General features: G+C 37.9%; 2 protein-coding genes across 5 annotated transcripts in view; one reads left to right on the forward strand and one right to left on the reverse strand.

The window, feature by feature from the left end:
• On the forward strand, positions 1–26600 carry LOC134220119 (uncharacterized). Of its 4 annotated transcripts, none has more exons than XM_062699106.1 (6): positions 34–160; positions 14490–14535; positions 14916–15052; positions 24665–24825; positions 25833–25961; positions 26018–26600. In XM_062699106.1, the coding sequence occupies exons 2-6, from the start codon at positions 14526–14528 to the stop codon at positions 26139–26141; spliced, it is 561 nt and encodes a 186-aa protein (XP_062555090.1). In that variant the 5' UTR covers positions 34–160; positions 14490–14525; the 3' UTR covers positions 26142–26600. The 4 variants fall into 4 exon arrangements, with proteins under 4 accessions (XP_062555088.1, XP_062555089.1, XP_062555090.1 ...); XM_062699107.1 differs by having other exon boundaries at positions 26033–26600; XM_062699104.1 differs by lacking the exon at positions 14490–14535 and having other exon boundaries at positions 1–160.
• The window catches only part of LOC134227035 (kinesin-like protein KIF3A), a 112991-nt gene that overhangs the window by 24672 nt on the left and 61142 nt on the right, over positions 1–27177 (reverse strand). The window lies entirely within an intron of this gene.

Raw genomic sequence — 27177 nt, forward strand, 5'->3', positions numbered from 1 at the left:
CCTTGATCGAGTCCCATGCAGTCACATCGGTTCAGTGTTTTGAGCGCGTTCTTCGTTAACGGTCACATTCGAACAGAGTCACCGCGTGGTTTCCCGGACTATAGTCATTGTTCCCGTGCCGTAACATACCACATCGCGTGCAGCAATTCAATCACGTTAGGTTTGTTATTTTCCTTTGTTTTCTACAACTATACGCCACCTGGGGTCATCTTCTCCGGGCAGGACAACCTACAAGTGAAAACATAAACAAAACGCTTCGAATGGACGCAAAAATGCCGATGGGTGTGTCTACGCGTATCGAACGCGGTCAAAGTCAAAGTCGACCTGAAGAAGGACCATGCTGGCTGATTGAGTGAATAAGTTATCATCAGTGAAATATCAAGTTCGATAAAACATGGAACCACCTGAATACCGGATTCCTTGGAAACCATAATGAAACACCAATAATGTTGAATCTAAACAACTCGTTTCTCTACAAAGGAATTAAATGGCACAAATGTAGAGACTGATGGACTAAAATCGATATATGTAGCTGCCAAGCGTTTGGAACATGTTTTTTTTAATAGGGCATTTGTAGTCGTCGTTTGTTTTGTCCCGTTTTATGTAACACCTACATGCGTATCATAATATATTCTTTTGTTTATTGTTGCACGATTCTCCCAAACGTCTGGAAAGTGGTTTTCGAACGAGTTCGAACGTCCGTATCGCGTCTTCATAACAATGCAACAATCGTGATGCTTTCTGTCGTCTCGCCTCAGGCCAACTCAAACAACTTGGCAGGACTGGGGCATTTGCTCATGAAATGTAAATTGATTCTATGCTTCGGGTTGCACGTGGCAATGATAAAAACACACAAATGTCTACGGTTGTTTATTGTATTTGAAAAAGCAGTGTAGAAGAAATTTGTGAAGTATCGCAGTTTTCTAACTAAAGGTCACAGCTGTCGAGTGTCGATTTCATTTTCAATTTCACACTCAACTTTGAGTTTTTTGAGCTCACTCGCAAATTGTTTTTAGTAGAAGGCTCAGAAAACCGAATGGCATATGCCATTCAACTGAGCTCAACGAATCAAGATGATGGTAGTATGTGGTCGGGGTTCTGCAATTGTTTTCTCGGTAGCTCACATAGATTTTTCTTTCAGTAATTCGACCACTTGATACACCGATACACAAAGAATGTTCAAATAAACTGTCTGTACGGTTGGCTCTAGAAATTTTAGCTATTAATATATCAAAACCTTGAATTCTTTTTTCACCTATTGTAATTTTACGATTCGCTGACAAGCGACTTTTCATGGATATAATCAAACTATCTGCACAACTGCACAGCGCATAATCCAATTATTTAAAGGCATAATCCTATGATGTTCTTGGGTAAGAAATTCTACGAACCTTCTACATTTTAATATTTATTTTCTTTTTTAATAGACTGCAGAAAAATTTAAAATAGATTTGGTTTTTTTTTTGTTTTTGTTAAAAGTATTATATTACAATGTTTAAACGAAACATTCCTATTTCTTTCATGTCGGAAATAACATTATTTTCCTTAATACCTCGACATATTGAAACTTTCCAGTTTCGTCTGAATCACCCTTTCAAAATGCACTAGGTTCGAGATTACGTACCAGTATCGGTACTCCACATATTTGAGCCACGCCTTTTTCGGAGCAGGAAAGCTGCACTTCCTACACACTTCCCCGAGACACACTACTAGGTGCAACGCGTTGAACGTTGAACATTAAAGGCGCTCGATCAACGAGATGCGGGCCGCAAGAAAAAAGATTATTGCCCGTGAATGAAGCAGCCGTAATTGTTGTCGCAATTTCACTTTCAACCCTAAACGGGTGGCAAAACCAGAAACGCAACATAATGTCGAAAGGGTTTCATTAAGGTCTAATTCTCTATCGGACCACGTGTTGGTTCGCATCGCGGGGTTCCAGCAACGTGCCCAAATGTGGAGGTTATTGGACTTCAAAGGCTGATGACGCATAACCAGAATGCTTTACAGTTTTCTTTATTTCTTTCATAACGTCATATTGCTACGCTACAGGAACTTGGTCTGCTTTTCAACTTAATGTTTCTTCTGACTTAATGTTTCTTCCAACTTACTGGAGGTTTGGGGCTTTGCACATGCTTATGCCAATGAAGTTTATTTCTGAAATTGCGTTCTGAATAACTTTGTTGTATCGTTTGTATTTTGTATTTGAAAATAATATTTGAAAATTTGGCTGTTTGACGCTAAAGTTAGTTTCCGATACACCCATAACATGATTATTCGAAGGAAGTGTTGATGAACGATATTTATGTCTTCATCTTACGCGTTTCTATACGCCAACAAAAAGACACGCATCAGTGATATCCAAGCTGAATAAATATTTGTTATGTTTTGCGTGCATTTGTTTCAGGCGAAAAGCGAGTTCAAATGTTTCAAAGCATATTCAAATAATTATATATGTAATCATATATTGAATTTGGACTCTACCTCCTCTCCTCCTCCCATCGTCAAAATTGTTAGAAGATTTTTTTTTCAAACCCTCTCAAATTAATAAAATGTTCAGAAACTCTTAGAAACTTTTAGAGCTCTTTAAGATGCATCTTTGTGTGATAGTAGCTTGCCGATATCTTGCGCAGATCAAAAGTTATTTGCATTTTACTTACACACTTAAAATAAATCACCGAATTCGGTACAATTTTACCGAAATCTTAACAGCAGAACTGTTCGATAAATAATTTTACTGATTTTCGGTGATTTTGACAGTTGAACAATGGAAAATATTACAAAAAATCTGTAAAATAATTACCGAACAGTTCTGCTGTTGAGATTTCGGTAAAATTTACCGAATACTGTGAAATGAGTCAAGTGTGATAGAAAATTGGCGTTTTTTAATGGCAATATCTCTGGATGGCGCAGACATAAATCATATGTTTTCCCATCATTTCAAAAAGTAAACCCTAAAGTACATCATATCAAAAAATCAGAGAGGTGTTTTTCTTGTATCTCGAGTAACATCGGTTTGAATTTGTTGATTTTTGCCTTTCTCGTACTCTAAGGTGTGTCGAAAATACACTATGTTCATTCCAAAGACGATTTTATGATAGAACCCTCAGAGACGCTGAATGTCACATATCAAACGACTAAGCTCGAGAAGTTAAAGTGATGTCTGTGTGTGTATGTGTGTGCAAATAGATCTGTTTTGGACAATGGGCTCGAAAGTCATGGCCTAAATATTATTTTTTCATAATTAACGATATTGTTCTCCATTACCACTTGTTTTTTTCATATTTTTTCATAAATGTAATTCAAATAACGAACTGTTAGGCAGAGTTGTAGCGAAACCTTTACACTAAAAGCCCATCATTCAACGCATTTTGTAATTCAGCCTCAGGAATGGATTATTGACAAACTATTAAATGATCAAACCCAAATGCGAAAGACCCTAGGATGACGGTCCGTGGGTTCGTTTCCAGATGTCTTAGCTGCGAAAGATTCCGCCTTCCTACAAGTTGTAGATTTTACTCTACAGTGAAAGAGAAAAAATACACATTTCATCGCACGCAGCTAGAACTGAGTAGGGAGCAGTAATCCAGTTATATCCGGACATATTTGTTGAAGATGATTGTTACTCCTATGCGTTTTTAAGATTAACAATATAGGGTAACGGCCACCAACGAACCCTGAGGTACCCCTGTACCTTCTTAGATCTATTTCCAATAATGGCTCGAAAAGACCGCTTTTGCAAAAATAAAAATCGGGATAAAGCCGTTTCTCGTGAGACTCCATTTTGCTATCTACTTGAGGCGTCCAGGTTGAAGACTTTGGCAATGTCTAGGGCGATGAGCTTCGCGTTTTCTCTGTTCTGGCATCCAATACGTGTGTATACATCCGCAATGGTTAATGCAAATTTAGAGATGTCGTAAAGATCGTTGTTATCAAAAATGCGACTGTCAAATGCATTGGCTGCGTTCAACGGTTGCTAATTAGCTGCGTCCGTATGTACTTCCGCAATCAGTTGAGTAGATGGCAGTAATGGGGCCAACGTATATTAATTTAAAAGTGTACACAGGATTCTTAATAAAATTTGCTCTTTCTGTTATCTGTGGTTCTGGTAATCATTGCGTAGCTGATCCCCTAACGCAGCGAAATACGAGTCTGTTTGGTATATAGGACGGAGCGCGTGTTGGTAGTGGCATAGGAGACCATCTTCTTCTAGTTTACCATGAAATCTCCGATTAATCAATCTTCCGGTAACTTCCGGTGAAAAATAAGAAAGTTTTTTTGGGGATGGACGTCACAAATATGTTTTCGTCATTCATCAGAAAAAGATTGCTCTTCCAATAACCGGTTAGTAGTTATCAGCAGCCTTGCTGAGAAGGAAAGCTTTTTATTCAAAACATAGCCAACTTCATGTTGGTAAACTAACTTCCAACTGATGTAGGGTAAGGCAAACGATAATTCCCATATTGACAATGGACAGCTTAGAATTGACTTGGGTTGGAAACTTTTTCTGGCGGAAAATTCTTCCAGAATCTCAGCCACTTCAAAGTGATCAGAGATGATTGATCCCTCTATCTAGCGATTTAGGGGCGGATTTTCTCTTTCCGGCAAGAGCATTGGTTTTGGCACAAATGTTGGCAGATGATTGGTTCACATTTATAGAATCCAGAGAAGATTCCCAAAACTCCTTTTGGCCTCACGAATTATGGACCAACATTCCTACATAGTGCATCCTCAGTAGCGGTCTATGGCAGCTTCTTTTTCCGGATGGAAGGAGGAAAGCATCTTAATGTTCGGAGGGCTTTCCTACCTTTTAATTTTAGGAATTGATGCTTCCGCTGCTTTGTTGATCAGGCGGAAAAGTTGTTCAACTAAGATACGGTTGTGGTCTATGGCTAATTTCCTGATGTCATATCTGTAATCTTCCCAATTGGCTCGACTATAACGCCATCGTGGCCTCTAGGTAGTCACTGAGGTAGAGGCAAACAAATGCAGTCAAACCTCCATGAGTCAATGTTCTATGACTCGATATCGACTCATGGAAGCAAATTATGCCATTGGAAAAAATATTTTCATGGTTGCTTTGTTGCCACATCTCGATATTTCCATGAGTCGATGGTTCCTTCAATATCGACTCATGGAGGTTTGACTGTGTACTGTTCCGTTTTCCATCTCACTGATCTCATCGCAAAACAAAGAAATACAGCATCAATCTCGTTGCTTCTTTTTGCAAACATGCGTGCTCACTACTGAAAAAATTACAAAAATAAAGAACAAATTGAATTCCTTTTCGTTGTTTTGTTATCGCTGGGGTGGATATTGGAGCTATGAGATAAAGTACCAAACCGTTACCCTACTTTGCATAGTGATTGCTAGCATAGAGTTCTCCATTGATTTGCCAACTGATTGGACCTAGTAGTTATCTGCTGATAGTAGGGGGAATGACGGCTTTGGCAGGTTTTGTTCTATTATTGGCAAAGGTTTTTTTATGGCTGAATATGCTCAAATTTGGCCTAAACATTCTTTGCACATCAAAGAACATTGTGGCCAAATTTCATAAAATTTGGTCGACAAAAACCCCCCTGCCAATAATAGAACAAAACCTTCCAAAGCCGTCTTTCCCCCTAGTTACATCAATTGCTCAGGAGTAGTGGCCATTGTAGTACGTCGAGGATCCATCATTCAGGATTTGCGTATCATCTTCTTCAAACATGGTGGCAAGTACTGGCCCCCTGGCGTCGATTTTGGTATTTCCCCACTTTGGATGATGGCTGTTTAAATACCCTATTAAAAATAATAGGTTTTAGCAGTTGCCCGAAAATCAATTTTGAAGTGATTAATGCGCCCACAAGGGAAAAAAGACAGGCACCACCGTTACTTTGAAGAATGTGGCCGTAACGATGGGAAGATTTTTTTTCAATCGGAGCTCCATTCCTTACACTGATCCATACACAGTGTCAAAAAATTTCTTCTTCGGATAGACTTTAAGAATTCAATAAGCTCCACCAATGCAACGGTGCGTTGTATTGTTGTTCGGTTGATTTTGTTGATTTCTTGGAAGGCTAACTCCCTTGGCTTAGGCCCGTGCACAAGGATCTCAAGATCGTTTGATCTGGTTAGTATCAGTTAGGGTTCCATCAAAGATTTTAAAGTACAAGATAGTCCACTCTTGATTCTCCCATATAAGCCACTAGCGAACAACTTTTCTGTAGCGCAGCGCCAACTGGTGATTAAAAGTCTGACTGTTTCATTAAAAATGATCAAAGTAGCTTTGAACTTTTGCTGTCGTTTAGTAAATAACAGAATCAACAAGAAACATGTTGACAGAAGTCGTTGATATAATGTTCGAGACCTCGATTTTCAACTGTGTGACACTCAACCATCGGAAAATTCGCACCACATTCACGAGACTGGGATTAAAGAGCAGATTAAAATTCGTTATTTCTTCGTAAATGGCTACCTAACAACGCCTACGTCTTCTATATGTAATTTGATTGAGGAATCTGCTCCTCGGTGGAAGGGTCAAGCTTTGCAGTGAACAACAACGTTTGTGATCATCGTACACAAAAAATAGACCGAAAGGTATTTCATCGAGCTGAGGATCTTGATATTTAACACTTTAGGAGACTGCATTTCTCAAGTAGCTGACAAACAGTTTTCTGTATGGCTTTTGCTTAATCTAAGGTGGACAAGTACTATTCCATTTTTCCTACTACAACAAATGCAGTATTCAGTGTCCAACAGAACAAAGAGTTAACAATATGATTAAAAGGGGAGTTCCTAATACCTTCTTTGAATAGCTTGTGAAGTCTTATTTCTGTCTCACACGTCTTCGCTTGCCGCTTTTTCTGAGATAGTCGATAATATGGGGCACAATAGTGACCATATATGGTCACTGCTGTCGTCAAACGGTTGTGGTTAAGGACTCGTTAAAATTCCAAATTCGTCAAAAAGCTGTTCCACACCTTTAAAATTCGCAAAGAAATTGAAGAATCAATAAACTGAATAAGTATGAAATATGACATTTGATTTTTGTTTAAATTGATATCGAAGCAACGATGCACTTTCACGCGTTGCTGTGATTGAACAGTTCGACCGCCATACGCTGGAGCGCTGGCGTCGTGTGTTCGCCCGTTTTTAGCTAGAGTGGACTATATTGTTAATATATAATATTTGGTTCCATTAAAGAGCTATGGGTATTTCCTTACGTAAAGCTGAAACTGTTAGTTTTCTTTAGTGTTCTGGATCGTCTATTCTGGAAGATTGTGACTTTTAATGAGATGGTTTTTCCTACTGGGGGAAGAACGGCTAGTGTCGGGGTTGACATCACGACCCAAGCACCACAAGCGTTTGGTTTGCTGCTACTTAATTGTGGCTGAATCTAGTCATATATCAGTTGCAGCAAACTATTTAAAACATGTGTTCTGCTCGAAGATTCAGTGGGGCCAAATCTTCTGGTTCAGGGGCGCCCGGCTGTCCCGGTGAAAAATTGTATATGTAATGTATATTGTATAGAACTTAGAACCATGTTCAAGGTCCGGTGGTTAACAATAACTAACGAAGCGTTGCCTCACGATGTTTAGCTGATGTAAATTCAATTCCGACTAATACAATCCGATCGTATAGATCTAGGTTCGTTAATGTCAAATTAATGTGACCAGACGTTCAGACGACCAGACGACGCTGAATTTTTCAACTTCGTTCTACAAATTTATTACAATTCATACGTAGGGTGGTTCAAAAAATCGATTTTGCTCCACAGTGCTCATCTGATTTTTTACCATGTTCTGAGTGTCCTCTGAAAATTTGAGCTCATTTGGATTAAAACTGATTTAGCACAAGCCGTTTCAAGTTTGCATGTAAATTAGTATGGGGAAATTTATTTTTTCATTTTACTGTTAATGACGCTCCCCCATTAAGCGCAGGTTAAAAGAAAACCTACATAGCTAAAAGGAATACACAACAGCTTTCACCCAACGAAAATCGCATGTTGATTAATCACTCCAATAATTAGTAATCGATTTTAAGACAGGTTGCGAATCTTTCGTCATGATCGTTAAATCTCTTTGACGGCATCACTGAAATGTGCAGTGCGATTGTACGACAATTCCCCGAAAACCAATTCCCCGAATGTAATTTCCCCGAATGTAACAATTCCCCGAATGCAATTTCCCCGAATGTAACAATTCCCCGAATGTAACATTTCCCCGAATGGAACAATTCCCCGAAAATAAAATACCTGCAAACGCAAACACATCTTCGCAATCGACTGTATGCGTCCGAAAAAGCAGTGTTTAAAAATACATTCAAGAGTGTCTTATTGGAAATTATCAGCTGAATAGCCTTTGGTAGTATTTGTAGTTCTTGATCCTCCAAGATGTGTTGTTGAATTATAAAGATATCAGAGTACAGTGTTCTCTAAGGTAGTTTTTTTTCCTATAATAGTATCAAACTGCAATTCTGATTGAAAGCCTTTTGGTAACTATTTTTCCTATCTTCGGAATCATACTTCTGTCCTGCATATACCTTCTTCAAATATATAAGGCAATGGTGGATGTGAATCTTTGTAAACAAAAATAATGCGCTTGCCCGGAAAAAGGCATTGGTGAATGTGATTCCTTCTTTAAAAAGAATGCATCTGCTCGGAACAATGCAACGGTAAATGTGTCCCTTCTTCAGTGGGTGTTTCACCAGATAATGAATGTTATTATTCGTTCTTTCATAACCTGTATCTGTCCTGAATATGGGGGATAATGGGGGATGTGATGCATTCTTTAAAAGAAGGCAGTTTTATAAAATAAGAAAACGGTAGATGTGTTCCTTCAAAAACAGGCGTTAAATAGGCAAGAAATAATGCAAAGATGAATGAATTGAGAATGAGAATAAGGACTAATCTGATCTCTTATTTTGATGCAGGCGAATTTGGCCATAATAAGGAAAAAAATATATGAGATCCCTTATTACGCAATACGTATTAAATGTATTATATTTCACTGAAAAACATTTTGCCGAATTCATTTTCTCAACATGGCATTAGGCGGTCTGTAACTTTCGCGGTGTGACTTTTGATGGATTCTACCTTTTTCAGAATGACCTTTGGAAGAATGCCGTTTTTCAGAATATTATATTAAACAAATAAGCATTTTCTTAGATATGTTTGGTGTAATATAACAGCAGTTTTGAAACATATACTTGCTTCATATCAATCATTTATTGTACCTGGCAAGCGTGGTACTTGCTTAGTAAACGAATTATCTCCTCTTTTTGCTATATTGCGGACAGAATTTATGTCTCGAGAGACCTTAATTTAAAGAAGGCATTATCTCCTCCATTCTCATTACACCGGACAGACGCGATCATTTAAAGAAGGGACTATCTATCCTCTTTGCCTTATACCGGGCAAATGTGTTCATTTGAGGAAGACATTATCACTTCCTTTCCCCTAATACCGGGCGATGCTATCATCTGAAGAAGGAATTATCTCCTACTGTCATCTTATACCGGACAAACGCGTTCATTTCAAGAAGACATTCCCACAGTTATCGCAAGCTTTCCGGTACCTGCCAGTTGCATGAATGTCTTGTGTAGCAAGTACAATGGATACACTGTGCACAAGAAGCCGAAAATGCTTGTCATCCTGTAGCATCTTAGGCCACACCGAGAATCGAACTCGCAACCTCCAGATCGGCAATCATACGACTTTGCTCGCATGGCTTACTTAATCCTTACTACCCATCGCCTTGTGCCTCACTCAAAAGAAGGGAGATGCATTCGGGGAAATGTTACATTCGGGGAATTGTTACGTTCGGGGAAATGTTACATTCGGGGAAATGTTACATTCGGGGAAATGTTACATTCGGGGTATTGTTATTCGGGGAAATTGCATTCGGGGAATTGTTATTCGGGGAATTGTCGTACAATCGTGCAGTGCAACATAGTAGCCTGAATTTGTGTGTGCTATCTTTCGCGCCACGAGCAACAATGTTGCCTGTTGATGAGTTATGCAATTAGCTCCAGAAAACTACGGTATAGATTAAATTCGATTACTAATTATTGGGGCGATTAACCCTTAAAGGCGCAAGGCGATTTTTTTAGAAATAGTCGGGTATATTTTTAACGAGAATAACTATTGAAATAATTAACATTGAACGTATTTTCGGTTTGTTGTTTTAAAACAACATTGCGCATTTAAGGGTTAATCAACATGCGATTTTCGTTGGGTGAAAGCTGTTGAGTATTCCTTTTAGCTGTGTAGGTTTTCTTTTAACCTGCGTTTAATGGGGAAGCATCATTAACAGCATAATGAAAAAATAAATTTCCCCATACTAATTTGCATGCAAACTTGAAACGGCTTATGCTTATGTATATTATCAGTTTTAATCCAAATGAGCTCAAATTTTCACAGGACACTCAGAACATGGTGAAAAATCAGATAAGCACTGTGGAGCAAAATCGATTTTTTGAACCACCCTATTCATACAGCCTTATTTTCATTTTTTTTGGGCTAAAATGTATGGGCACTTTTGGAGGACCCATTTTCAAGTCAGTGACGCAATTCAGATAGTCGTCCCGCGTTTCGCAGGACGCTTGCTGGTCACATTATGTTAAATCAAAATTTCAAATGGACTTCCTCTCTGCGTTAGCTTGCATATACATACATGAGGTTCAGAAAGAACGTCCATTCTTGATATAGGACTTTCTCATTAATTATAAAGCTTTTATGATATTTGAGAAATAACAAGAAATATCTTTAGGTTGTTAGGAACTCTAATAATTTTTAGATACCCATTCGCATTACGTGAATTTAAATCTATACGAATACAAATTGATCATGCATAAATGAAATAAGAGTGTCCATCCATAAAGCCATGATTAAGATTAATAGTTTCAAGCTTGTAATCTACATGATAGTCAAGGATTTTTTTTTTCAATTTGTGCAAATCGTTATGAAACTGGTGATGGTATGGTTACTGTTACACTATAAAAAGAACAACTCCCCATGAGCATGTCTTGCATTTCAAATTAAACTACGATTAGTAAGTTGTCATCATTATTCATCCTCTCAGCATGTGTGAATTCCTCAAAAGTTCAAGCATCGAATACCGAAGCATCCTCTAGGTCAGGCATATGTCCATACAAATCAATTGCGCTCAAATTAAATCCACTTCTACTACTATTTTCGTTTGGGTACCGTTTTACAGGATATCTCGAAACCAGTTTCACCCTGAATGACGACTACCACAACCTCAGTCTATCCGCTAATCAGCATTTGGAAATTTTTAAAGCCAAAAATGTATATGGACGCTAGAACTTATAACTGAATATTATCGCATGCAATAAATCTCATCTATTTATGCCATTAGGAGTGCAACGATATTAAAACCGCTCACATCGTCCATACATAATTTATGCGATAAAATCCAACTTTCCTGCAGCAGGGTGGCCGTCAGCAAGCAACGATAGTGGTTCAGTGACGTGGCCACTGCTCAAACACAAAAATTAATAAGGTTTCTTCTCACGGTTTTTCGCTCACTGTAGGAATATAAATGCCCATCCCAGCACATAGAAATATCGCACCATCGTGGTACAATTTAATTCACTTCTGATGCGTATGAAGAAGGTGAACCCCATTTGAATACCCCAAAAACGCGGGAAAGTTTCGCACTTTCCAGATTCTGGGGTGTTTTGAGAAACAGCGTATACCTAACTAGTTGGTCGCAAACTGACCCCACGCCAAAGTCCAAGTCCTACTGAGAGGAGCGAATGGAATTCCGTTTTGTTTTGATTATATCGCTTCATCGCATGCATGGAACTTTTGTTTTGGTTACCGTCTTCTAGTGTTGGTAGTGAATGACTCCGGAGTTCATCACACCGCATCGCATATTATTCACCGGGGCTTGCTTGAAACATCTGAAATATGTACGTCATGGTTTGGCTTATGCGCTACAAGTTATGCTAACAAGGAATGAATTATTGCCAGCAAGATTTCATTTGTGTTTTAGTGTTGAGCAATCTTATTGCAATTTGAGCACTATACTAATGTATTCAAGCCCACTCATCGCCGTCGAATGCTGGGCTGCTTTCGGATTGTAACCATGCAAAAAGATTCATTTGCATTCTAGTTCCCATGGATGGCACGTAATTATCACCTATTGAATACATCACCATCACAGTGTTAAGAATGCAATCGCAAATAGATACACGTTCTCTTAATTATGAATACTCATAAAAGCTTCTCAATAATGTAAATTTTAATCACTTCAGTCAAAGTTTCGTTCCAATCTTTGCGCTGCTATATCATAAAATGGACTAAGGTTGGACAGCGCATCTATGCCTGAATGAATCTTCGACCAGACCAGACTTAGATTGATGGAGATTTCAACACCCTATTCCAACTTCAGTAGGTTGTTAGCGATGAATGTGGTCCGGAGTGAAAACTAACCAACATAAATGCGACACGATGATGATAGTTGGCGCGAAGCATGGAACGCTAGCAAGCGCAGGCAGCGTATGTTTGCGCCGTGCGGTTACATAACCAATGTTGCCCGCGAGAAAGCCACCGCTGCTAAGTTCATTAAAATCGGTATTTTCGTGCGGTTGCTTTTTTACTTCTCACTTATGTTGACGATTCCGAGTTTGGGTATGCTCGATCGAATGCTACTGGTTTCAAGCAGCATTGATGTTTGCGTCGCAGCATAAATGGCAATGGGAAAATACAAGTTGTAATGAAACGGTTATTTTTTCTACGAAAAATCATCTTTATAAAAGCCTTCCTGAATTTCGGTTACGATCCTATGCAAGAGTTGCTTAACTTTTAGTTTTCGACATATGTGCATAATATTGAGTAACTTAGTTTCCGACACTAGTGGTTACCTTTTTTTTCTCATACGCAAAATAACCTGAATTCAATCCCAGTTATATTTTGGTATTTCTAGATAAATTTAAAAGGTTGTATACAACATTGATAATACATAGACTCCTCTACGCAACTTCTCTTAATGGGTCTTCAGTTGGCCTTCCAAGCAAATGCGAAAGATTACTAATCGGAAAATGGCGAGTTCGATCTCGGTCTTGTCTGGTAGACCAAGCTCCAACTGGAATGCAGAGCCATCGAAGGATAAGAATATCGACAACTTGAGGCAAACTGACATACCAAATTCAATACCATGGTAGATTTTTTATTAACGTGAATTTTGGTAACGGCGCCTACATTCATTGTGAATGAGGAGAACAAATCTAGGTTATCAAGGTTCATAGAATGGAACACCAAACAAGCACGAATAGTCACCTGTTTCAGAGTTGCAATCGAAAAACCAAATAAAACGAAGCACTCAACATCAAACAGGCAATTTCTGTTTGGAACCACGCCCGTAGTAAGACGGCAAAGTGAAACGACCGGCTGTACTATCAGACCCCAATACATACTTCCAAATAACTCTGAATAAGACAATCGGAGGTGAGCATAAGAAACAGAAGCAACCCATTGTCATGTCACACAACTCCGCTGGATTGACACTATTCGTAAAGTGCCTTCTTTCAATAGGCAGCAAATATGTACGTTGAACTTTCACAAATGGAAAAGCAATGTGCAAATGAACAAACCTGTTCCCGCTCGAGGGAATATCGTCCAATATAGCTAAAACGATGATTCAAAATCACTACAAGGGGCAACATAAAGAGGTAGAACTCTGCTGGTAGAACTGTGACCTTCTAACAGTCGAATAGCAGGTTCATGTAACTCGCCACTGGTATCCATCAGCACTATCAAACGGAACAGGTGTGTTGTATATGATTCAACCTCGAATCAGAGACACAAGTCATTCAAACAGAGCCGCAAGGGACTACGCGCAATGCAATGCAATAAATCTAACGCATTAGATAACTTTGCTCAGCGTTAGTAGCGGCACTAATAATACGGCAATCACTTGCAGGGAGCCGGACCAATATTTAAACATTTGTAAAGCGTTAAAACCGGTTCTGGGATGCATCCACGGAGAGATCATTGTGTCCCTTCGCTCGCTATCGGGGTTGTCAGATGTCGAGTAGATTGTTTCTGTCGACCGACGTTGATGTAGGTCAGTGGGTGAAGTTTGGATACGATTGCTGATGGAATAGAATGCACGACCGTGAGGGAGTTCAATGTTATCGATTGACGATTCTATCTACGGGACAGACGGAGCAGTGACACGATGATGATTGTTATGCAGATTTATTCGTTCCCAGCCGTAGAATCATTGATTACAACGCAAAACATGTGAATATTATAAATATTTAAAATTGAATATTTTATTCAAACAAAATTTCCAACATTTCCAATTGCGGTACAGTAATACACATGATGATCTTCTAGTGTAAAGTAACATTTTTCATACATAGCTCAAAACTAATAATTTCCATTCAGAAATCTATAAAACATAAATACGAGTTAAACTTATATTAATGATTGCAAAGTTTCTTAAAAACAGGTTTAACTTTATATTTGTAAATTATTTTAGGTTCCAATTCAAAAACCGAACTTCCGCTATTCAAATATGAATATAGGTATGATTGCAGTAAACAAAACATAATAACTACCCTCCAAACAAAGCTAACTCAATTAAGCACCCACCAAAACGTGACATTATGTACCACACAACTCAGTTCATCTATAGCCCTTCAATGCCACGCAATTTTCGGAAGCAACACAATAAAATTATCCCCTAATCATCGAATTGACTCTGTCAATTCGGTCGGCACGAAACCGTGTTGAGCCAACTGAATGATGACTACAAACAGCAATTAGATAAAGTGCTTTTTACGTTCATACTTGCTAATTTGCATGCGAATGCCATAAATGTTCAACTACTACTATTGCGTCTTTTCTTCCCTTATGCGAAATCTAACAAGCTTTTTTTCTCTTAACTTTCATGACATCTACGCAGAGATTTCCCGCCTTACAATGGCCAGCAACGATCAGGGTGGAACCGATCAAACCGATCGAGGTCACCGGAAGGAGTACTTTGGTAATGGCGGTGGATTCGGTCGATTCTTGCCGCCAATTTTCAAGCTTCTTGAGTTGGTAAGTTTCATGAAGAATTTTGTACGAATATCTTTTCGGCGACTTACTTTCCAGGTGATATATTATGACTAATGGGGTTGCTAATATTCTCAACTATGTTCTATAGAACACCAGTTGGCTACACTACCTCTATCCGCATAAGAGATCTATGTCAGTTATTTTTAACTTTAGTAATTAGCCGTTGAATTTTTCAAACTCGTTTTGACTCGGAGAAGTACAAAACAACATTTTACATACATATGTATTCTTTATCTGTACACATTGATATGAAACTATGAAATGGACCGTAATTATGTTCATTTTTAGAAAAATTACAGCAAAATCTGGTATGTGACTATTATGCGAATAAATATCAAGCTCCCATTTTCAAAAACTCAAATCTTCCTTCTCATGCTCTTGAAACATTCCTGGAAAAGGCACGTGGTTTCTAAGGTGGTCGATTTCTGACTAACTTGTACAATCGTGGCTTTAATTGTACCCATAAGCCTGTCGATTGTATGACATTTGCCAGAAAACCATTTGGCAGAATGGACCATATATCAGAAAACCATTCTCCAGAATAGACCATTTGCCAGAATGTACCATTCCCCAAAAATAGTAAAACTGGTCTTTAGCCACCAATAGAAACAGAATTATGTAAAGAAGGTAATTTTGCATAACAGGGATTCGGCATTATTAACTAATGAAGGGATTTTCGGAATAATTAATTTTCATAAAGGGGGTTATTTTACATATTAGACAATTTTTAGAAAGATGGATACTATTTTTTATCAAAAGAATACATTCATATTTGTCTTAAACCAAACAAAAATCTAGGCAACATGCCTACTTCTAAAGAAGGAATCATATCCACAATTTCCATATTCAAACATATACCCTTTCCTCAATTTGAGCAAGCACCTTCTTTTTAAAAAAAACGGATCATATCCACAATTATAGACGTGTTGAAGCCACAATTATAGACATGTTCATTTCTAGCAAACGCCTATTTTCCAAGAAGGGATCACATACACCATTGCCTTAATCCAGGCAAGCGCCTGCTTCAAAAGAAGGGATCACGTTCATCATTGGCTAAATCCGGGCAAGCGCTTTTTTTTAAGAAAGATCCATATCCACCATTGACTTATTCCGGTAAGCGCCTATTTAAAAAAGGAATTACATCCACTATTTCGTTAATTCGGACAAGCGCCTGCTTCCACCATTACCTTAATCCGGGCAAGCGTCTATATTTTAGAAGAGATCACATCCACCATTACCTTAATCCGGGCAAACGCCTTCTCTTATAGAAGGGATCATACCCTCCATTGCTTTAATCCTAGCAAACGTCTATTTTTAAACAATTAAAAAACAACAAAAAAGCAAAATTATGAAAAATGTCCTTTATGCTAAATGACCCTCCCTTTTGACGCTGTTCACAGTTATGCCAAAAGTACATGGCGTTATGAATTATTGTGCATACTGGACAAACGCGTGCATAGCAAGTAGGAGATGACCAATTCTGGGGAATGCTGCATTCTGACGAATGGCTTTCTGGGGAATGGTACATTCTGGCAAGTCGATTCTGGCAAAAAGCCTTCTGGCAAATGACTTTCTGGCGAACCGCCTGGCATGCACGGTACAATGGCAGTCGTTTTTGGTAAGGTAAAGTGGTCGGTTGTCAGCACCCTTTTGTTTTTAGTTCATAAATTTCCTACATTTGCATAATGTGGTGATATTTTCATACCAATGGAAGCCTATAGGCATATGCTAATAACTGGTTAAGAGTTTTGATTTGTTCCATGTATTGGAAAAATTTCATTACCAATTTTGTTAAGCGTTGTTTTTATGCCATTCTGAAGAAGGTGGTCGGTTGTCGGCACCCGCAAAAACTCACTCAAAATTGAAAATTATGACACTTTTCGAATTAATTTAGTAGCCAAACCAAAATTAACAAAAATCGATCTTTCCGTTATCTGATGATAATTTCAACTTAGATGACATGATTTGAAATTATCATACAAAAAGCACGACAAACCATTTCATCGGAGAGATTTTATTTCGAATGTCAATTTTTTTCAACTTTATCGTAAATAAAAATAGAAAGGGTTATAAATTATCAAAAATTGAGCTGTCTATTCTTGAGTCATGCGCGGTCGTACAAATGCCAACTTTGTTTTATATATATAGATGATCAAAATTGAAAAAAATCATGCAAAATTGTACGAAAAATCATTTCAACGAAAAGATTGGGCATTGATCTTTAAAGTATTCCATTTCATCTTAACATTTTTCCTCGTAAATAGAAGAAGAAAAGGGATATAAATTAGCAAAAATTGGGTTGTCTATTCTTGAGTGATGCGCGGTCGTACAAATGCCAACTTTGTTTTATATATAGAAAGAAAGATTTGCGTTGTAAATACGTAATGCACCTACCAATCCGATCGTTTTACTTCGATTTATAACACTTGGCAAATGACAAAAAAAAATTGGAGTGGGTTTTCACTTGATAAAAAATGTTTCTCTGTTAAAAGGAACAAAGGCTTCTAAGTGCTTCGGAAATGAGCATAACAAGATCGTGCTTATATAGCATACGTATGACATATGTCAAAATGACAATATCAGTTTTCTGTTAAAAGTTACGACCGTGTGCCGACAACCAACCATCTTCCCCTACTTTTATTTTTGTTACCCAATTTCTGGGTGGTATACCTGCTCATTTTGGGGCAAATGGCTGGTGCATAGTTAGTGCTAATTATCGGTAATAAACTTTTCTTAATGAATACTTGCAATTAGATATCCCAAGTAACATTTCAAGCTTTATTCCGCTCTAGGAATGGTTTTCAAGATCAAATTATAGGAGCTGACAATAAAACCTACTACTAAAGGACAACCTTCTGATGACCACTATAAGAGTAAGATATTGCCAAATGGCCCTCTCTAGATTACCACTAAACCTGTTATAAGAGCATATAGAAATCCGTTTCAAGTCGCCCGCAAAAAAGGGAATTTGGCTGCGTCAAAAACGTTGCTTTGAAAAAGAGAAACAAAAATTTGTAGAAAAATAATAACAAAATAAATGATGATTAAAATCATGATGAGGATAAATTCAAAATAATATTTTTTCAGGAGTGTTTTCCCACTTCCATGGAAACGAGGTGCGCTTTCGATTTCATGGTGAAAGATAGTACAAAATTAAGATTGAAACCCACGCGCCCGCAAAATAATATAGTTCTGGGCAGTACTGGAATTTCTCATTTTCAATGAGAGATGTCACGCGATGTTTACATATCTGCCCCTTTCAATATCTATAGAAACGCGAAGGATGAATGGCATGCTACAAAAATTTCAAAAAATATTTGTCCCGTGACAGGGCATGAAAGTGTGCAATATCTGCTTTATTTTTGTGTTTATTACCACTTTCAACCCGGTGAATTGAAGGAATATGATTAATTTATCGACTAGTCACTATTTTTTGCATATATCTATTAGCATAACTTAGAAATTTATTTTTTTAAATAAAGCACAACATCCTTTCATGACTGCCTTTCATGCGAAATTGATCAAAGAACCCACGATTCTTTCATTTGGTCGCCTGAAATAGAAAAAGGCGCTTTGCTCGCTGTCTTATGACGATCACGACTTATTCCAGTACTGGTTCTGGCATTAGCATTAGCATTAGCATTAGCATTGTTACTTACTTTTGAGATCCTTATCTAGAATGCTATCAGAAATCAAGAAGGGGAGTGGTCCTTGATTCCAGTCTTAAACAAAAATAACAAAAGCATGAGGATTACTACTCCTGGCCACGCCCATCTTCACCGTAACTAGGGAGAGGAAGGAAGTGTTGATGTAGTACTTACTTAACGAGAGGCCACCGACTTAGCGACACCCTCATAAGTACCACGGAGTTGGATAATGAGGAAGGTATTCGTTGGGTCAGGATTTGCCTATAGCTGGCAATGTAACCGTGGTAGATCTTACCCCGTAACACACCACGTAAAGGTGTCTACCCAGCATTACGGGTATCTTCATTTCTCATGTTCTAGCAAACGCTAAAACTGGAAATGGACTTCCATACCGTTTCCATTACTATTCCTATACCTTCAATTTGAGTATTCTAACAGTAATCTGCTAGAATTGGAAATGAACTTATAGAGCTCGTTTCCTACATCCAATTAGAAATTCCATCAGTTACCTTCTCCCATCGATCACATTGGCAGCTCGTTAACCAAGACGGACCTCTGCCTCTCCAACCTAACCCAGAAATTCCAACAAATTCCGCATGAACTCGTGGCAAGTGCAGAGGTATATTCGGCTTGCAGTGGGCGAGTGATTGCATCATCATTTCCTCCCCCTTCCCTACATTGACTTGCATTCTGACGTGGCAGGCGCCAGTATGACCTAACAAATGAGATCACCAGTACTTGTACATTGAAGATGTGTGCTAGTCCCAAGCAAACATCTGTTGGTTCCCTGTGCAAGAACAGCTGATCTGGTCATAATGGAGTAGCAACTACGAGCAGTCAATCAAGCTCAAGCTCAAGCTCATACACTGAGAATACTGATCGTAAGATTCCCTTTTGAAATTTCGCCACAAGAAAATGTATTGATTCTCATACGATCCACATTTGCATTTCATACGACAATTGTATGAAACATTTCTAGTTCGTTTAAAAAAAGTGTAACCTGGTTTCAAACCATGGACGTCGTGATTAGGAGGCGTGTGATCACACCACACGTCCACCGACATTCCGAAGAATCGTCTTGTCGGATATATCCTATAAAAAGATAGATTTGACCAAAATATTATCTTAAGATTTTCATAGTTCAATTCTGATGAAACATTCTCATAAGTTTTAACGTATGAAAATCTTACGACCAGTATCCTCAGTGTATGTTTTACTGTTCGATGGCAATGGGTTTACGACAAGTTTTCAAACTGACATTATATTATGTACTAATAGTCAATCGACCCAAGTAACATAGAAAACATCTTTGATCAAGACCGGAGAATTTCGTTGCATAACGGTTAAAAATATGTAATACAAAACATGTTATGTTAGAAAAAAGTAGAGAAAAGGTTTTTGTTAAACATACACGGAAGAAAAAAAGTACCAAACGTTGAGTATTTTCAAACTTACTTTTGAAAAAAAAAATATTTTAAGCTCTTTTGAGTTATTTTTTCTCTTCTCTTCCATCCATTCTTTCTTCTGTTGTCAAAAACAAAGGGGAAAAACAATGCATCGACGCCAGTTCGATATGGAAAGCCAATCTTGAGTTTGCTGCCTGAGGTCGAAATTGAATAAATTAAATCTCTAGTTGAGTAAATAGAACTTACGCTAGGTACTTTTTAACATGAGAGTAAAAGTAAACTACTTCGACCCCATTTACTCAAGTTTGGCTTCCCGTATGGAAGTGCGAATTTGGGTTGATTGAACTCACTTTTCGATAGTTTAGTTCTGAAGATGTTTTTTGTTATTAAGGTGAAGGTAGGTTGAGTACCAAAACAAGGCTTTGAAAGTATTAGTATTGAAGTATTGAAGGTACAATAAAAACTGTCATATACTGTAGTAGTAGGTGTGTCGTATTTATAAAAAATATATTAGTAGGGTGGTTCAAAAAACGACCCAGCTCCACCACTCTCACTCGATTCCGTCCCATGCTCCGAGTGTCCTCCAAAAGTCGATTTGAACAAAAACTGGTTGAGCACAAGCCGGTTCAAGTTTGTATGAAAACTAGTATGGGAACTAAATTAATGATTTCGTGTGTGTTACTTCTACGTGAAGTTAAACGATTTACAATGATATGGAAATGCTAATATCATCTTCCAAACTTGGACGTACATGTTCATGATAGCATTAGAGGCGAAAGTATAGAATTGATAGTTCCGTTAGGATACGGCAGGCATGAAGAATGTTTTTATAGAAGTCGACCTTCCTTCTGCCAAGCTCCCGTATGAAGGGGGAGGGAAGAATATCAGTGTGGAAGCCCTCCCCCTTCATACGGGAGCTTGGCAGAAGGAAGGTCGTGCGATATGTGCCATCACAAATATTGCCCTCCGCTCGCTTTCAAATCGACTTCTATAAAAACATTCTTCATGCCTGCCGTATCCTAACGGAACTATCAATTCTATACTTTCGCCTCTAATGCTATCATGAACATGTACGTCCAAGTTTGGAAGATGATATTAGCATTTCCATATCATAGTATGGGAAACTAAACCTTTCATTACACTGGGTACAGCGTCTCCTTTGAAACGCTGGCGAAAAGAGAACCCACTTAGCTGAAAGCAACATTCCAGAGACTTCGAAACCAAAATGAACCGCAGAAATTATCCATTGATTACGTAGCGCAAAAAAATAGCATTTTGTACATGGGGTGGTCACACTTTTTGTATGAAGTATTTGCTCCTCGTTCGATAGATATCACAGACAAATTCTGGCTATTTTGTTGAATTATACGTTTCACTGATGCCTTCAGAGAAGCCTTATTATCATGCTGAAGATTCGCAATCGAATCCCAACTATTGGAACGATCATTCAATATTCATTGTCTATGAAGTTAAAGCTCTTGAATATTTCATCCAGTCATATGGTCTCCCCTCTCGCCAGCGCCCAATGACGGAGGGTCACAATCAGAATAATGCCAAATTCAACCTCGCCATGTCAACTGTCAACATATTAGTTTGCTGATGTCGGTGCCGGTGTTTACATTCGCTACGCGATCAGTTTTTAATGTTTTTTTTTTCGGGCAGAAATAGCAGTTTACATTATGTTTTCGCTTCAAACAAGTGATTGATTTCAAAAAGTAATGTTTAATTTGCATTCGATCAATATTTCGGGCTGCTCATGTGCAGAGAAGTGAGTAAAAACTTGATTTTTTCAATGCCCTTTGAGAAGAAGTGAACCCAAGTAACAATTTCCATGCTTCTTGGATTTATCTAATTCTTATTGCAGACTTATGACAGCAATCACCAAGCTAATTGCTCAGTTTTATTGGCGCTCTTATCGCTATCAATAAACCTCTCATAAATCTGCTGAAAAAAGCTTCAAACGTCAAATGCTTGTTGACCATATGAACAGATCTATGGTTGTGATGAAGAGCGTAATAAATCTAATTCTCAACGCTCGGATAAAGCTTCAATTTTTGGTCATAATGTGGTCAAATGAATTACCCCCATAAGAATGTTTGCATTGCGAAGAGTTTATGACGGTTTTTAAAAAAAGCGAAAATTTTCTGATCAAATTCCATGATGGCCATATTGAAAATGGAAATGCATTTCGAAGTCAGTGAAAAATATCACTAAAATTTACGATTAAACGTAATTTTCACCGCGTATCATGCCTTTTCTGACAACAAATTTTACTTATTAATAATTTCGGTAAAAGTACTAATCAATTTAGCAGACATCGTAGATAATGTGATAATAAATATTTTCAATATATTTCCCTGATGTACGTTATATTGCCGGCGCGTGGTGTTCAACCTTATTTTTTCACCAGCTTTGACCATGAAATCGGACGCGCACCTCATTTTCAATGGCAGTAAATCGAAAAACAAACCTGAAAGCAAATATTATTTTGTTGTCATCATCATAACTTCCATCAAAAATACATTTTGTTATTATTTTTCTGCAAAGATTTGTTTCTCTTTTTTCAAAGCAACATTTTGACAGCTGCCGCAGCCAAATTCCCTTTTTTGTGGGTGGTTTAAAAAAGGATTCTAAATGCTCTTATGATAGGTTTATAGTGGTTATCTGGAGAGGGCCACTTGGCAATATCTTATTCTTATAGAGGTCATCCGAAGGTTGCCGTCTATTATTCGGTTCTATTGTTAGATCTTATAAATTGATCTTGAAAACCTTTCCTAGAGCGGAATAAAACTTGAAATGTTACTTGGGAAGTGCAGTGATAAACCCACCAAATCGCGAACAACTATTAAATTAGCACGAAACTGCTGATTTATGATATAACTCAAACCGAAATACGTAGGACTCTTTGAAGAAACATGTTCATTATCACGGGAAGTAAATAAATATGCTGTGAACAGGTTAGTAATTTGAATATTAAACTTTTGTTCGATGCATTCGAATGTTGGTGGGAGAGGAGTGCGGGAGGTGTGGGGTTGACCCGTGGAAGGTCCGGTGCCATATTGACTGCCATCGTGGTACTCTTCCAACTAGGTATGTCCTTAACGAAAGGAAAAATCGATAGCAACGATTTCGGCGCAATGTCATTTTTGACCAAATAACCTGTGCGCCCAAACGATATTTTCGGCCAAATAATCTATAGGACAAATAACCTGATGTACCAAACGACATTTTCAATTTATATGAGTAGATAAACGATTTTCTCCGTGTATGTACATACTTGAGGTGATAAGCCCAAAATGTGATTCGCAATTTATGATGATTATTATTACATTCATGGTAAAATATAATAATGAAAACACCTGAGAAAGTTCAAAATAGCTTTTTAGAGGGATGCAGCAAATTAAAAAAAATCGTTTTTTTCTCTATGGGGAGAGAAAACAATGTTATTTTAATAGCTCCGGAACGCAATGATCCGATAAACACATACACGTACCTTGGTATATAACAATATGGGTCTATAAAAGTTTGGTTTTGGAGTGATCCTATAGCCTTTACTTACTTAATTACGTACCTGTAATCTGCCCCATATGGATAGGAAACCCAACAAAGATGGGACAAACATGCCAAACATTTCGAAAATGATGCCCTAAAGTTGAACATTTTCCTTTGATACATTGTCGAATTTTCTAAGAGCAATATCAAATAGGCACATTTTTAAGACCTTTCTACTCAAAAAGATACCAGCACATATTAATAAGTCGATACTAATAATAGTGCCATCGAATTCTTATTCGAACATGTGAGCATCCAACTCTGTAATCCATTCACGATGAATCATCCCTCGCTGAATGAGTCATCAGCACAACAACTCATTCAACTGAGCTATGAGCTAGGTATATGCACTGGATTCTTTCTGCCCAGACTAATTATCGCTAACCAAGCCGGTAGACTTCTGGGCCTAGCGTGTTTCATTATTAACGGGCTGATTGTTTTCGCTACGTTTCCACCAGTAGCGATCACCACGGGCAGCAAAAGTTCTACAGATGAAAACGCACATAGTAATGGAAGTATGTAGATTGGTGCCTGGGTGCTTCGCAACGAATAGCATCTCTAGATTTTCACATCATTCGATGTCATCGTCTCAAAATTGCGCAGTGCTCTGTAGAAGTGGCGTAAATAACATACATGCAGGCAGATAGACGATAAGCTCACTTATATAAGATTAGCTATTATTTAATGCTTGTGTAGATAACTTCTAACGGACGTTATTCAATCCTCGCTAGATCAATGAATGCCTTTGATTGGCGCGTCATGCGCCAGCGGTGATCGACAATATCTTTGCGTCAAATATTGTTGCACGACGATGTAGTCCTAATTGCCCGCTGATTGTCCGTGGGTGGTACAGGAATGCGCTGGCATGTGCCTACGTTCATGCAAGCAATTATAGCTCATGGGAACACCTTGTCTGGGATGTTACATTTACCGCGCCAATTGATGTTTTAAATAATTCCTTCTCTTTCGTTTCTCCCCTATTATTACAGGCAGTCGCCATTATCTGCATTGGGCTCATCGACGACCCGGCCAACAATTCCCGGCTCCGACCATTCGCCACGACACGCACCATCGCACTTGCCTATTCCACCTTCGTGTCCTTTTTGATCTTTTCTGTGATCTACCTGTTCGGTAAAGTCATCAGAGAGAAGTAAGTATCAAACGTTGAAAACCAATAGAATAAGCGCATTGTGCTAGTTGATGTATTATGTTTAAATTATGCGAAAAATCTATTGGAAACAATCAAGTTCCTTTAAAAATGGATCTTGTGTACAACAGTAGAAATATTACAAAATCTAGAGAAGAAAATACTTTTTTGAATCGATTTATTGTCGAAATATGTACTTTAAATTTGTTGACTTATGAGCAGTACTGGAATTTATCATTTTCAATGAGAGATGTCACGCGATGTTTACATATCTGCTCCTTTCAATATCTATAGAAACGCGAAGGATGAATGGCATGCCACAAAAATCTCAAAAAATCTTTGTCCCGTGACAGGGCATGAAAGTGTGCAATATCTGCTTTATTGTTGTGAATATTACCATTTTCAACTCGGTAAATTAAAGCAACATAATTAATTAATCGACTAGTCGCTATTCTTCGCATATAACTATTGAAATAGTTTAGAAATATTAATTATGAAATAAAGCACTACATTCTTTCATGGCTGTCTTTCATGCGAAATTGATCAAAGTACCCACGATTCTTTCATTTGGTCGCTTGAAATAGAAAAAGGCGCTTTTCTCTCTGTCTTATGACGATCACGACCTTTTCCAGTACTGCTTATGAGATACATTATTAAAATTACCTTAACACCTTAATCTTTCATAACTATTAAAACCAGGTACACTGTTTCTTCTTATCATATACAAATAATGCTAAATGGAATTCGCTTATTTGTAAATTTATTGTTTTTTGCATTGTTAGGCAATTAGTAAGCATTTTCATGGATTTAAAATTTGTAAAACAACACCTAATGAACATCTACGACCATTTTGTGAAATAATTCATCTATTGGTTGAGGTTCTGCTAAACTACACCAAGTATTAATGAAAAATTACTCATTTTTTACGTCCAACTTTCCGAAATAAAAAAAATCATCGTTTCATAGAAAAAGCAGACGCAAATTTACTAACCGTTTTCTCATTCAATTAGCATCCCATGGAAACTCCAATCGCTACTGAACCTGACGGCATTTATCCTATATCTGACAACCGCCATTTGTATCCTGCATGATTGGTCGGAAACGAAAAATCGAAACTATTGGCCACCCAACACGCAAAGGTAGGTTGCAATTAATTGTTATTAAAAAATATGTTAGACATCACAATTCAACCCAGTTTTTCTGCTTACAGAATGGATTTCCTGTGCGGTGCAGGATCGGTGGCCGTCGTTGGCGCCTTGCTGTATCTGGTGGATCTGATTGTTACGACTAGGTTGGGCGCAAAGGGCGATATCGAATAATCGAAGCAAAGAGGCGTAGTTTTTCATTAGTTGTAAATTCAAAGATTGAGTCATTTTCGCCTCAACCGTTTAGTTAAAGTAACATCGTAAGCAGCCGACGCGGAATCCTATCCAATCGCAGCAGAGCCGACCGGAGCATGTAAATTTACGGACCAAATACTAGATCTTAAGAGAACAGAATCTACTTTAATGTTAATGTTGAAAGAGTTACTTTTTAAAAATATTTTATTACTATTCTACTTATGTATCCGTCCGAAGCATTTTACATCGAATGAATTACGATCGAAAATTAAACAACATTCCAGAACCAGGAAACTGAGGGATTTACCAAGTTTTCAAAGGTATTGAAGCCATAATATTTGCTTAGCTTTAAAATGAATGTACAAATTATGCTCATTACGAGTATGGATACGTTGTTATTTGCCAGCCATTTTAATAAAAACATATATAAGTAAAATGGCCACCTGTTTTATTACTTTTCTGACTTCTTTATGAAATAAGCAAATAAGGCCATACGCAGTGTTGGAAAAAAACCTGGGAATCTCAAAACTCATGAACGATTCAACTCAATTGTGAGTTGAAATGCATCCAACTCAGCACCGAAAAGTTCATAGCTGAGTTGAATCATTCAAGTGAATCATCGTAGGGTTTCTTTTGTTCTCTTGTAAAAACAGTGAATTGACGTTCGTCGCATAGCACAATGAGCAGCGTGTGCAAAAAATAATTGCCTCAAAATTGATTTCAAAGGCTGTTCGGAGCGATTTTTTTTTTGACAAATGAGTGAAACGGTGCTTAGCCATAAAGTTGATTTTTTGCAGGCTCTTTCGTGGCAGATACACAATCAACTTCCCGAAGGTACATTTCGAGGCAAATTGAACATGTAGGTATTTGGAAAACATTGAGTGTTAGTTGAAGCGGAAACATTACAATTTTGTCCAAGTAAACAAATTGTTTAAAGTATCTTGTATTGTTATGCTTTTCTCGTATAAAAACTATACGTAAAGGCTACAGGATCACTCCAAAACCGAACTTTTGA

Source organism: Armigeres subalbatus, chromosome 3 (genome assembly GCF_024139115.2).
Source record: "Armigeres subalbatus isolate Guangzhou_Male chromosome 3, GZ_Asu_2, whole genome shotgun sequence".
NCBI lineage: Eukaryota > Metazoa > Arthropoda > Insecta > Diptera > Culicidae > Armigeres > Armigeres subalbatus.

Coding starts and splice junctions, on each gene's coding strand:
- LOC134220119 (XM_062699104.1), top strand. CDS start 16: ATGCAGTCACATCGGTTCAGTGTTTTGAGCGCGTTCTTCGTTAACGGT. Junction 161..14,915: donor CAGCAATTCAATCACGTTAG/GTTTGTTATTTT, acceptor ACATCTACGCAG/AGATTTCCCGCCTTACAATG. Junction 15,053..24,664: donor TTTTCAAGCTTCTTGAGTTG/GTAAGTTTCATG, acceptor CTATTATTACAG/GCAGTCGCCATTATCTGCAT.